At 32.4% G+C, this 13,276-nt stretch overlaps 2 protein-coding genes across 2 annotated transcripts; one reads left to right on the forward strand and one right to left on the reverse strand.

Moving 5' to 3' along the window:
* Positions 1-136: 136 nt before the first annotated feature.
* On the forward strand, positions 137-1,889 carry LOC112056439 (migration and invasion enhancer 1). The gene is made up of 3 exons (XM_024096873.2): positions 137-309; positions 396-493; positions 1,450-1,889. Exons 1-3 carry the CDS (start codon positions 260-262, stop codon positions 1,611-1,613), a joined length of 312 nt encoding a protein of 103 aa, XP_023952641.2. The 5' UTR covers positions 137-259; the 3' UTR covers positions 1,614-1,889.
* Positions 1,596-8,920, reverse strand: LOC112056437 (molybdenum cofactor sulfurase). The gene is made up of 6 exons (XM_024096872.2): positions 8,571-8,920; positions 6,972-7,791; positions 6,186-6,480; positions 4,653-5,289; positions 3,771-4,210; positions 1,596-3,002 (listed from the first exon to the last, which is right to left on the reverse strand). Exons 1-6 carry the CDS (start codon positions 8,641-8,643, stop codon positions 2,781-2,783), a joined length of 2,487 nt encoding a protein of 828 aa, XP_023952640.2. The 5' UTR covers positions 8,644-8,920; the 3' UTR covers positions 1,596-2,780.
* Positions 8,921-13,276: the final 4,356 nt, after the last annotated feature.

The raw sequence follows: 13,276 nt of genomic DNA on the forward strand, positions 1-13,276 counted from the left end.
AGACTTAGAGTTTTAGGTCCGTGGTAAAAGTTGCTTGAAATGCCAAAAAATAGGGCTCAAAATGGCTAGACACCAGAGCCGTAAAGCTTAATATTAAAAAAAATGCCAATTGTCAGTGACACTGACAAGTGAGTAGTGACAGTTGTCATTGTCAGAATTACACTAAAATTACACTGAAAAATGAAAATTTACAAATAAGAATTTATGACATACTTGCCACAAATTCCGCTGAATTTATTTGATCAAATATTTAAATTATATGGCCGATGAAAGCCTACGTCATATACCAAAAGTAGAGATCGAGTATTGGTAATTTAATATTTATTAAATGGATAATGGAGACAGTAATTACCTAATGTTTAACGATTAAGACTTGAACAAATTTTGTTTTTCAGTAAAGTGTGCGACTATGGAAGTCATTGCTTAAGTCTTGCCAAAACAATTAAAAGTATTAGTCCAGAAGCAATAGTAATTTGTAACAAAGGTAGACAAGGTAGGTATGTTTGCTATTTTACATGAACAGACAAACAGTTTAAAAATAATTATCAACAAATACAAATATTGCAACGAGTAGCTGATTGCAGGCGGCTCAGGACTGATATTTGGAGGCCCTACAAATGGCCTGATGTCATGTGATGGATAATAATAGTACTATAAAAATATAAATAGAAAGCAATTAGAAAACAGTCGGGACCTGTAAAAAAATGTAGACGAAAATCATTCTATTCAATATAATAGGTCCCGACTGTTTTCTAATTGCTTTCTACACTTCTGGACTGAGCTTGTTTATTTCTTTTCAGTTTTTGTATAATTTATGCAGTCGGGTTTTTTTATTTGTTTAATTAATTTATTGAAAAGGTATTCTTAGACCTACTTCATTCTTACATAAGGCTTCCAACCTGCATTGTACATATGTATATTTGAAAAAAAATCTTGATTATAATATTATTACCATTTTAACTATAGAAATGATTTATAGATGGTAGATCTCTACTGCCATGTGTGTAAAATCCAGTCTGTACCTACCTCAAAACAGTAGGTAAATTTGTGCTATTTGAAAATAACTGTTTAGTACTAATTTTTTTTAGTTTAATTTTAATTAGAATTTTTCATAAAGGTCACTAATATAATAAATATATATTTTTTCTTGATGAACAATTTACAACTATACTACAGCCTTTCTTGATGAGTACTATTTACCAACAAACGAATTAGAAATGAAGGCATGTCATTTCATAACTTATTTATTTTAAATTATGTACAGTTTGTTTATAAAATGTTATATAAAAATTAAACATATCTAATTATTCTAACCTTATTAAGAAAATGTCAATTATAATTATTATTAGGTGTGAAATGACTTGTGATATACCCTCATTTTCAATTTGTTTGTCGGTAAACAGTACTCATCAAGAAAGCTGTAGTATAAGTAAGAATATTTTTTTTTAGGTTCTTTTGAAGTGGTGGTCAACAATAAACTGATTTATTCAAAACTACAAACAATGGCTCTACCAGATTATGAGGAAGTGGCAGGCGTTGTTAATGAAGTACAGAATGGCGCAGAGCCAAGGGAGATTAAAGGAGAACAACCAATAAACTGCACTATATCATAACATTTAATAAAATATCACAACACCATTTCCCTTAAAAATATAAAAACAAATTAATAACAGTGCTCAAATATACTACATTAGTGGATAGAATGGGATTATGCCTCTATTCACTACTAGTACTAACTGAAAATAAAAAAAAACAGGCTTCATGGGTTACCAATCCTTTTCTCTAAACACTCTAGTATGTAGATAATGTTGTAGAAATAATTAAGTTATTAATGTTCAATGAAAAAAAATAATTATTAAAATAATAGTAAATAAATATCATACTAATAATATTTTTAATTTAATTTCTTTTTTCCAATTCAGCAACTGTTTACTAAATTTGCACAATTTTTTGTTGCTGAATTGGAGAAAATATCTTGCTCCGCTTCAGTGGACTGGCAGCCTTAAGTTTGTTTATACACTTACAGCCAAAGCCAAATCTGGCTTTGGTTGACAAACTATAAAAATGATAAAAAATAAATAGGCTGGTTTTCTTACATGTACAATGGACATAAAGTAGAAATATTTAAAGACATGTCTTTATAGAAATATTTTTCACAGCATACTTGTATATCAGAATACAAATATGTGTCAAATGCAAACAAGTTCAGTCTTATCTGGTATGTTAAAAATTCATTTTTATATAGGTTATACAAAAACTAAGATAAAATCTCTTTATAAAAGTTAAGTTACTTGAAAATATTTGATATTTTCAGTCATCCATCAATATAATATGAAGTTGTGCATAAATGTGCATAATAAGTATAAAAATAAATATATTAATTACATTAAAAATACATAATGTATTGCTACCATAAAAAATTAAAACAGCCATTCTATATAAGGAACATTTCCTACAGATCACAAAAAGTAATATTGCATCATTGACCTCTTATAATAAAAAGACGCTCAATCATGTAGAAATTTTCATTTAATAACTGGCCAATTTTTCTTTGACAATTTTAGAAGTAAAGAAAATTATACCTTTAAATATTTTCCAATATTCAATAAAGTTCTAAATTCAGAGAAAATTCAACCTTAAGTATTGAGTTTAAGGTTGAATTTGCAAATGCGACTACTTGAATTGAGTGCCAAGATGTTGTGTTGGCACTCATTGAACGATTTGCTTCGCTGATTGTGCATCCACTTTTTAATAGGGGATCAACATATTGCATATAAAAATTATCTGCTAATATTATCGTCATTTAAATATGGAGTTACATCAGAATTAGTATACAATGTCAAATCTTTGCACCCATTCACAGGTCCCAGATAACTTAAGTATATTCCAAATCTCATTTTACCAGCAAATTCTTCAGATATGGTTCTTAGTGGTTCTACTGTTTTTTCTCCTGTGCTTTGATCTATGCATACCATTTGACATCTTGAACATGGACCATCAACCTATAAAAATATCAGAGCTATTAACATAACATTTTTTTTAAATTCTTTACATAGCCATTGTGCGTTAGCCCTTGATTACAATCTCACCTGATGGTAAATGATGATGCTGTCTTAGATAGAAGTGGGCTAACTTGTTAGGAGTTTCAGTTTCTACACATCGTACCGGAATGCTTAATCTCTTGGCGAAACGTCTTTGTCGGTAGAATGGATATAGCCACAACTGAAGTCTCCCATCAGCCAAACCTGGACCAATTGAGAGAAAACCTCAATTGAGCCAGCTGGGGAAACCGCGGTGCATCGGCTAGTTTTTATATAAAATCAGAATGGGGGGCGCCACAAGTATGTCTATTGAAATACCTGGATGGGGGAGTCTCAACTCTTAAGTATATCTATTTCTATAGAAATAAAAAACCTGAATTGGGGACGCCACAAGTATTTCAATAAAAATATGAAAGGCCTGGATTGGGAGAACTACAAGTATTTCTATGGAAATGTGTATAAAAATGTTTTAATTTTCTTTTTGGGGTTGATATGTTTTAAAATCTCACTCGTGATATTATAATCTGCCGTCATATTGTGAACTGAAAATACTGATTACAATTTAACGTGTTATTTTTCAGACTTTCGGTATATTATAATCTATCGGAAGTGAATATATACATATTTTACAATGTAACAGTGACATATATTTGAACATTTCCGTTCACTCATAGGCAATGTGTAGAGGACAATATTAAGAAAAATAAGTGTATATTTAGATAATACTACCTTAAATTGTTGTTTTCCAATAATCACTGTCTGCCATTCCCTCTCTATAAGCTCATAAGATGTGTTAACAACTAAATTTCCCCTAAATCTGTCGGTCAAAGATTCCAAATCATCTGTAAATGTTGTATCTCTAATTTTGTTTTTCAGCCATCTAACGGTTGCTTTGTTTATCAAAAGGAATTGGGCTTGATTGCTTAGTGAGAGCATGTTTTTTTCTTCACTGTTTTTATTTTTTTTCATTCTACTATCATCACTCGCTTGTCTAATCAGTCGTAGGTATGAGATGCCCAGAGCATTTGATATCCAATCAGCTACATCGTCACCGCAATCGTAACCTTTCACAATGTCTGTGCATACTTTGCTTTGACAAAATGGTGTTGTCGATCTTTCTTGGTATTTGTTATTCGGTGACATGTCCAAAGGTATTGAGATTGTAGAGCCTGCAAAAAAAGGTTTAGTATGGTTTTTAACCGACTTAAAAAAGGAGTTCTCAATTTGACGCGCATGTTTTATTTATTTATTTTGTTACCTCATAACTTTATTATTTCCTAACCAATTTTGTGTGAAAGAGAATACTTCCAGATTGGTCCCATTTAATTTTCATGAAAATCACTTCAGACCTATCTTAGAAGTCAGTTAAGTTTTTTTATTTTTATTTTTCGGTAAAACGTCGTGAATAAACCTTCATACCTGAGAATTTTCTTAATTCTCTACGTCAGCGTGGTGAACTAATAGCCTGACCCCTCATTCTGAGAGGAGACTTGTGCTTAAATGTGAGCCGAATATGGGTTGTTAATGACATCAATCGCCCTGGTACCAATAACATAAGCTGTGCTTACTTTGGGGCTAGATGTCATTATGTATAAAATCAAAATTCCATACCTTTAAAATTTAACGTCAGGCGCCTGGTATTAAGATCAATTACGGGTTGAATCATACACATTTGGGTGTTTTGCTTCTGTGTGAGACAGACGCCATTGTCTTTAACAATCATCCACTCTCTGTCATACTCGAATCCTTTGGAACCTATTTTCCACCCGGAATTTATTTTGAAAGCACCACAAGATTTGATTGGGAATATGGCTATTTCAGCTAAAGTTGCTTTGGAGCCTGTGTTAATTGTTTCTGAGGTATTATTAAGTATTTTTTTTTCATTTAAAAGCGCTAGTATTTCTTCTTTAAAGCTTATTTCTTTTGTTTTGGGTATTTCTACTACATCGTTTTTGTATTTCAACATATATCTCTCTGGTTTCTGGTAATTTTGTCGCACAAAACATTTTGTTACCATTGCGACTAACTTATCTACATCATTGAATGTATTGTGATACCCAAAAGAAACTCGCACAGCACCTGTGGGTCTGCCATTTACTATATCCACTTCGTCCCCACATTTGTGGCCAGCTTTGTGCATGTTCTTCATTTCTTTGTTTGTAACAATTAAATGTCTTTGACAAGATCCCGAATTGCAAAAGCATCCAGTTCTCAAACTAATATTAAACAGGTCTGCCATGTGCTGAAACTACAGAAAATAAAACCTTAACAATATTCCTCAAAATAGTAATATTGTGTTTTGTTATACATATATGTCACCTTTAAATCTATACTAATATAATAAAGCTGAAGAGTTTGTTTGTTTGTTTGATTGAACGCGCTAATCTCTGGAACTACTGGTCCGATTTGAAAAATTATTTCAGTGTTAGATAGCCCGTTTATCGAGGAAGGTTATAGGCTATATATTATCCCTGTATTTTTACGGGAACGGGAACCACGCGGGTGAAACCGCGCGACGTCAGCTAGTTTTAAAATAAGTTAGTTTATAATCACACTCGCGATTTTGTAATCTGTCGATATATTGTGAACTCAACATACTGATTACAATTTAGCGTGTTTTTTTCGGTATAACATACCGAAAAATTAGTATAGTATAAGATACCGAAATATCAGTATGTTCAGACCGAAAAATAACACGTTAAATTGTAATCAGTATGTTCTGTTCACAATATATCGAAAGATTACAGAGAGAGATTATAAACTAACATATTTTACAATTTAAGAGTGACATTTATAAGTGAAAAGTATTTTTTTCTTAGATAGTTTAAAACTCATCTAGGCATATAGGCTAATCATTGGACCCAAAACGCAGTTTACTTACATAAAAAAGTAGTTTACTTTTAAATATTGTTTTTTGTGACTGCCTTGATTGTCTAGTGGTTAGCCTATGTAGTTTCGAATCACGAGGTCCTGGGTTTGAATTCTGCGATTCTGTGAGATTCTGAGTTTTCCTTTTAAGAAATTTTCAGATAAATCTCAGCCTGGAGTTGGGAAGTTGGTGGTGTCTCAGAGAGCATGTTAATACATTGGTCCCAGTCTCTATTATTAACATCTGATAGTGGTTAATGAATTTAAACTACTTACCTCTGCATATCCAATGTAAGTGCCATCTTCCCTAATCAGATTAAAAGTAACTATACCCCCTTGTTTTTTTATATCACTAAAATCTGAGTCCATATACAAAATAACTGCTTTGGTACCATTTGGATGTCTGAGGTCACTAAATTGCTTGTACAAATCTTTCGCTAAATTATAAGTGTGATGCGATAATGTATCCATTATGTCATTGTTTATCACTTTGGGTATTAAATTTGCCAAAACATTATAGCAATGTTTCAGGGTAATGATAGACAGAAATGGTAGAGTGCCATCTTCAAATCTGAAACAGAATATTTGAGGTATTTCATTTAATCTGAAATGTTCATGGTAAACTTTAACGAAAATCATAATAGTAATTTTTTTTTTACATCCATATATTTCTCTTACCAAAGTGTATGTAAAATTTCATGATGGTTGGATAATACATAACCTACTATTATTTATGTAATATTAGTATGGATATATGCATCAAAATAGAAACTTTATTAAATGTTTATATGGATTGTCTAAACAAGTCAATTATCCTTCCATTGTTTATTTAATTCAAGTTGGCTGTTTATCAGCAGTATACAAGCAAAAGTGTGTTTGTTTATTATGCTTTTGTGGCTAAACTGCTAAAGAAATTTTGAAAACTCGCAAGTGTGCAAGAGCATCAGGAAATAACACAGGCATAATATAATACTTTATCCTTGTATTTCTGCAGGAATGGGAACTATGCAAGTATAATCTCTTGGTGTCTAGTATTAAAATTTACCTTTACCCAAAGTTTACCTTTCATGAAGAGACTGTCTTTTGATATGAAAGTCTTCACTACTGAGAACAATATCTACAGTTCCACCGCCAAAGTATTTTTTAAGGAGAACATTTTGTGATGTATTTTTCACTAGCAATGCGCCCAATCCTGTTGGGAATCCAAATATTTTGTAAAATGATAGACACACAAAATCTGGTTGAGTGGACGACAAATCAAGTTTGCTTGTAGCCACAAATGAAGCTGCATCCAATAAAATATACCAATTACAGTTAACTTCACATAACTGTGTCTTTAAATAACTATTGAGGCAGCCATTTTTTATTTTCTCCACACAATCTAACGGATATTTGTAGCCATTGAAGTTACTTTGTGCTGGATATGCTAACAAAGTATTACTTTTGCTCATATTTGTTTCTGTACATCTCAGTTTGCCTTTTTTACAGGTTTTCAGTGAGTTTAGAAAGTCATCGTGAGATATATGAATAATGTCTGCATTTTTTTGTTCAGCCAATTCACGCAGGCCTATCACAGAAGTATGGTTATCTCGAAGATAAATATAAGATCCATGGCTGTTTTCATCATCTTTGCTATTGAACTCAAATGTCTCCACTACCAATTTTAATGCTTGTGTCGAGCCAGATGTGAATATTACACTGTATTTTGATTGATCTGTATTGAAATGGTTCAATACAGTACATCTTATTTGTTCAATACAATCTCTTGTATATTTGTCAGAGTGTGGATTTAAGTAGACATTACTCGATAGGTCTTCATTCACTTTTGTCAAAAGTATTTGTGGATATAATGCTGTCCCAGCATTGTCTAAATAGCATTTATCTGAAACATTAACAAATATTTGAGAAGGCTTTTGTAAAAAATATTATGCAATTAATAATTTATATAACATTAATTACATTAATTTCATATGATATTGTATTACTTTTTACCTACATCACAATAATACACAATTAGTAGTATGAAATAATAACCAATTTAAGTATTAAACCTAAGTTTTGTTTTGTACTAAAATAATATATAGAGGTAAAGTTTGTGGTACTGTAGGGGTAATCTCTGGATCTAGAGAACCAATTTTAAAAAATCTTTTACCACTAGAGAGCACAGTTATTTGTGAGTATTATAAATTAATTATACTTTATACAAATTCTCGCAGGAACAGGAACTATGCGGGTGAAACTGCGAGGCGGTGGCTAGTACCCCTATTTTCCCACCCTAAGGGTAGAAAGTTTTTGTTTAAATAAATTTGAGGGCCTATCTAATAAAATTATCAAAATCAGACTACACTATACTATATAGTTATGTGTGGTTTTACTTTACAATATTAAATAAGTATAAATTATCCCTTTCTTTATTTTTAGGAAAACAGGGGATGATTAATTGTATAAGTACCCATTAATTTTATTGTAATTAAAAAAATATATCTAAATGGGACCACTCAGTGAAAACTTACGTGTGTTCATACATAAAAAATTACATGTTGAATTGATAACCTTCTCGTTTTTCATCGGTTGATATAAGTAGGTGCTAAGATAATTTAATTTCTTGATTTATATTATCCATTATGCATTACAATAATTAAAAATAATGAAACCACTCACCGCCTAGTCTTCCAAATTCATTTCTTATATTTTGCATACGTTGATTGTCGATTACGCTGCTTAGTACAGACATGTTTACGTGTTCTGTATAAAATACAATTAACGTAAAGTCGGTCGCTATTTTCTCTGATACAATGCATAATGTTTGATGATGAAAACCTCCGTACAGTTACTTAAATTTAGCCTTGAGCATTAAGTAGTTATTAACAGATAATAAGCAAAAACCACACATTGCGAATAGGCTGCAGTAACACTAAACAGCTGAATAAATAGAATACTTCAATCATATTTAAAAAAAAACATGGGATTGGTAAATAATGAAAAACTCTTAATGATTGGCTGGATTGGATGTGAAAATGAAAAATCACAAACGTCAAATGGAGGTGAAAGTTGTTGACAATGTCAAATTGTCAACAATTTTCACCTCCATTTGACGTTTGTGATTTTGAAATTTGACATTGACAGGTGTTCGGTTTTCGTTACTAACGAACATCTGTCAATGTCGACAATTTACAAAATTGATAACAACACTTCATCGACAGAAAAAATCTTCGTTATCTGTAAGTGTTAAACGGACTGACGACTACTCCGCGTTATGAAAAAAGTCCCGCGGCTAAAACGAACTAAAATTGACAGCGCCTTACACAAATGACATTAAACCTGCATACCTCCCAAAGTGGCGAAGAAATTAAAATGAACCATCTTAAACAAATTGACAACATTATTACAGATAGAAAAAAAAAAACATAATTATTTGGAGAGTTCAAAACATATAATACAATTACTTCGAAACCGCAAAATTTTGATTTGGAGTTTTGCCGGGAAAATCGTAGTAATTTTAAATCGGTACATGCAGCTCTTGAGCGGCAGTTCAGTTACAGTCTGTATGTTACAGTCTAACAAAACTCGATCTTTGTCTGCGTAAATTGGCATAAGATAATCTTGGCTTAAAGAGATGGACGCAGAAGTGATCTTGAAGTGGAAGATTTTACTTTTGTGATAAGGGTTCCGTATCACAAAAGTAAAAAACTTCATTTCACATAAAACATAAAAGTATTTCTACTGCTTAAAACAATACAAGATGCTCAATGAATATTATGCTCAATCATAATATCATACCTACTTTATCTACCAGTGCCATAGCAATCACTTACTTAATTACATACATAATTAACTTTAAACAATATGACATTAATTAATTGTTTTGACATTTATTTGTAACGGACACCGGTGCCTTCGATGTTGACTTGAGTGTTCACTGGTGTTCACTCAAGGTTTGAAGATCGATCAAGTCAATGTTATAGGAAATAATTCTTATTAGTCATTTTTGTATCTAGCTCTTCGTCTATCTTGATTTTATAATGGCGGCTACAATGGATATTAATGTTGTAAAGGTAAAATTTTCTTTGAAAATTATAGATATAGATAGACGCATAGGCATAGACCCACCACGCTTCTCCAATGAGTCTGGCGGGCGTAGTATTATACTTACTGTAAACAACCAATGTGTTAAAGATAGGACCGGTACCGACTTAACGTGCTCTTCAAGCCACGGGTCAACACCAACAATGTCTCAACTCCGGGCTGAGAATGTTTACCGTATTATGACTTAAGAAACTTTTTTGCAGTGGTATGCGCGGTGGATTTACAAGACGGAGGTTCTGGGTTTGATCCCCGGCTGGGCCGATTGAGGTTTTCTTAATTGGTCCAGGTCTGGCTGGTGGGAGGCTTCGGCCGTTGCTAGTTACCACCCTATCGGCAAAGACGTACCGTACGTAACACGTAGTGTTACGAACGAGCTAGCTATACAATCTCACCTGATGGTAAGTGATGATGCAATTAAAAAAAAAATACCGACCGAATTGAGAACCTCCTCCTTTTTGAAGTCGGTTAAAAATGGAAGCGGGCTAACTTGTTAGGAAAAGGATGAAAGTCAACAACCACTTTCGGTTTCTACAAAAATGTCCAGCTGTAGACGTCCATTGCCTGATAATGGTGACGACAAACTCAAAATTAGACCTGTGCATAAACAACAATAATCCAGATAACAACTAAAGTGCTAAAATTAATTAGCGATAATTTGCACTTACGGTGAGCAAAGCACGCGAATGTACCTATTAGGTACCTAGTCCTATCTATATCTATGGGGTAGGTCTACCTACACTAGCATTTGCCTGACTAAATTGTGTTACGCCAATTTAATTATTGCTTTTATGGAGTGCTTTTAGTAGCTTTTAGTGCCAAGCGAGCGTGATCGACTCCTTTAAGTGAATTGACGTTCACGACGAGGACACTTGCTCTTCTATTTCAATGCAGGTAAATCTATTTATACGGCAGACATATTATATTTTTCATTTATTTAGTATCTACCGATTTGGTACAAAAAATATAAAATAAAACTAACTTCACAAACATAGAGATTTAAGAAATTTCTCAGGTATGAAGGCTTTCTCACGTTTTTCCTTCACCGTTTGAGACACGTGATATTAAATTTCTCAAAATGCACATAAATGTAATGGTGGAGGTGTATGCCCCGGATCGGATTGGAACCTACGCCGTCCGAATTGAAAGTTGAGGTCGTATTCACTGACCTATCACGACTCTCTTAGGTAGGTGTGTATACCTGAGTGTTTTAAATTTTATAATGTACAAGTCATCAAAAAATAATTATGCGGAAGCCGCTTGACGTACAAAGATGAAATTTGGCAGCGAGGTAGTTTATAGATCCGCTAAGAACGGATTTTGCGAGAGGACCTGATTAAGGAGGTCTAAAGGCGGACGAAGTCGCTGGCGTCCGCTAGTAATTAAACATAGTTGGTAATTAAGCTTTCTCACACTAGTTGCAATATTTTAAAAATACATATTCGAATAGGCCAAAATAAATTACGATTATATAAAAACTTACCTGAATTAAATGAGTAAAGGAGTTCACAAAAGTGAGTAATAAAACCAGCAAACACCATTGCCAAACAAATATAGCACGTTAATGGAAAAGCTTGGCACTTTTATTACGTAAATAGCACAATATATTATTTTCTCACGTCACGTCTATTTGTCTATAGGTAGAATGGTATATTGAGTTTATTTTCTAAATATTGAAATTGAAAAGTAATCGAGATAGATTATTTTGAACTATTAACAATGGTATGAACTTAACAATAGCCCCTGATCGTGTGTGCCATTCAGAGAAAGAATGAGGTTAGAGGTATATTTCAGAATACACAAAACAAACGCCTGTGTAAGCCACAACTCCCTCATTTTCGGTTGGCTGATAGTTTCTTAGCTTACAGTATAGGCAAGTACCTACGGTAGCCAATAGGGTAGTTGACTCATATCGAATTTGAAATAAACCATATTATTTTTGTGTAGGTCTTGGAAAAAGGATCCGAAAAATACCAATTTTAATAAAATATAGTAAAAGATTATTGTAAAAACTGAAATGAAAAACTGCGTGAAATGTAAATACTTTAATTCACAGTTTTCCTTTAATCTAGTTAAATACAGATATTGTAACTACTAACTAACTAAAAATCATGGTTTTTATTAAAAAGCTGAATGCCAAAAACTAGTAAACAAGGCTTGCTTGAAACCTTTAGTTAGACGACATACTGGTGGCTGGCTAACAGCGTTTTTCGGACGTTTAATTATAACTTTGATTTATAATTAAAATTTGGGAGTATATATTTAAGCCTTAGAATAAATCAATATACTTTTCAAGATCTAATAGAACGATAGATAAATGGTCCCAAATGGTTACAAACTAGTACCGAGACTCAAAATGTTTTAAGAAGGTGGATTTGACGATATAGTCTGGGTTGTAGGAAAATCAGTGTTTCTGGATGTTGGCTACAATTGAAGGAAGATTTCACTGCTAAAGCAGTCCTTACCAAAAATAATTAAAAAAAAAATAACACTATGTAAAAAAATATATATGAACTAACCCACTAACGATCTATTAAACTGTAATTAAATAAAGCTATTTTTATTTTTATTTATTTCTTAGGTAAGTATATTTTATTAGAATGATAATGAACAATTCAAAAGTTTATATAAAAATATAGGCTGAATTTCAGCCTTCTATAAATGAGGTGTATTTGACTATCGCAGGCGCTCGTTTTATGAGGGCATTAATTGAATCTACTGTTTATAAACAGAAAATATTTTGTTGTCTCTTATTGTTTCGTCGTCGATGAATGGAGTGATGCCATTCGTAGCACAGTACCATCTTACGCCTGGCTAACAAGAAGTTTCTTTAGTTTGGTAAGGTCGGAAAAACATTAAAGTTAACTGTATGAAAAGCTATGCCAATTCACGAACTTTGACGTAAGTTAGTTAGTATAGAATTTATCTATAGAATGTATTTTTATTAATTACCAACTAGCTACTTGTTAGTAATGCGTAAGTTACGTGATTTCGTATTCATTATTTTATTTATTGCTATCTGATCAAAATTGAGATTTTAGGTAAAATATGTCATCTAGTGTCTGCTGACAACCATTCGTGGATGTCACGTAGATGACATTCCCTAGTTGTTATTGTGAGCTGTACAGAATACAAAAAATACGGTTTCTATTGATTTGATGTTAATTATAATAAGTAGCTTAACTGGCCCTGTAGTGAGTCCATAAAATAGGCTGATATATGAATGAAGCCTAAGAAAGCTGTTTGGTAAGGTACCGTTATGTTTAAGTTTAAGCCTAACTTTA

This window comes from Bicyclus anynana, chromosome 12 (assembly GCF_947172395.1).
Source record: "Bicyclus anynana chromosome 12, ilBicAnyn1.1, whole genome shotgun sequence".
Lineage (NCBI taxonomy): Eukaryota > Metazoa > Arthropoda > Insecta > Lepidoptera > Nymphalidae > Bicyclus > Bicyclus anynana.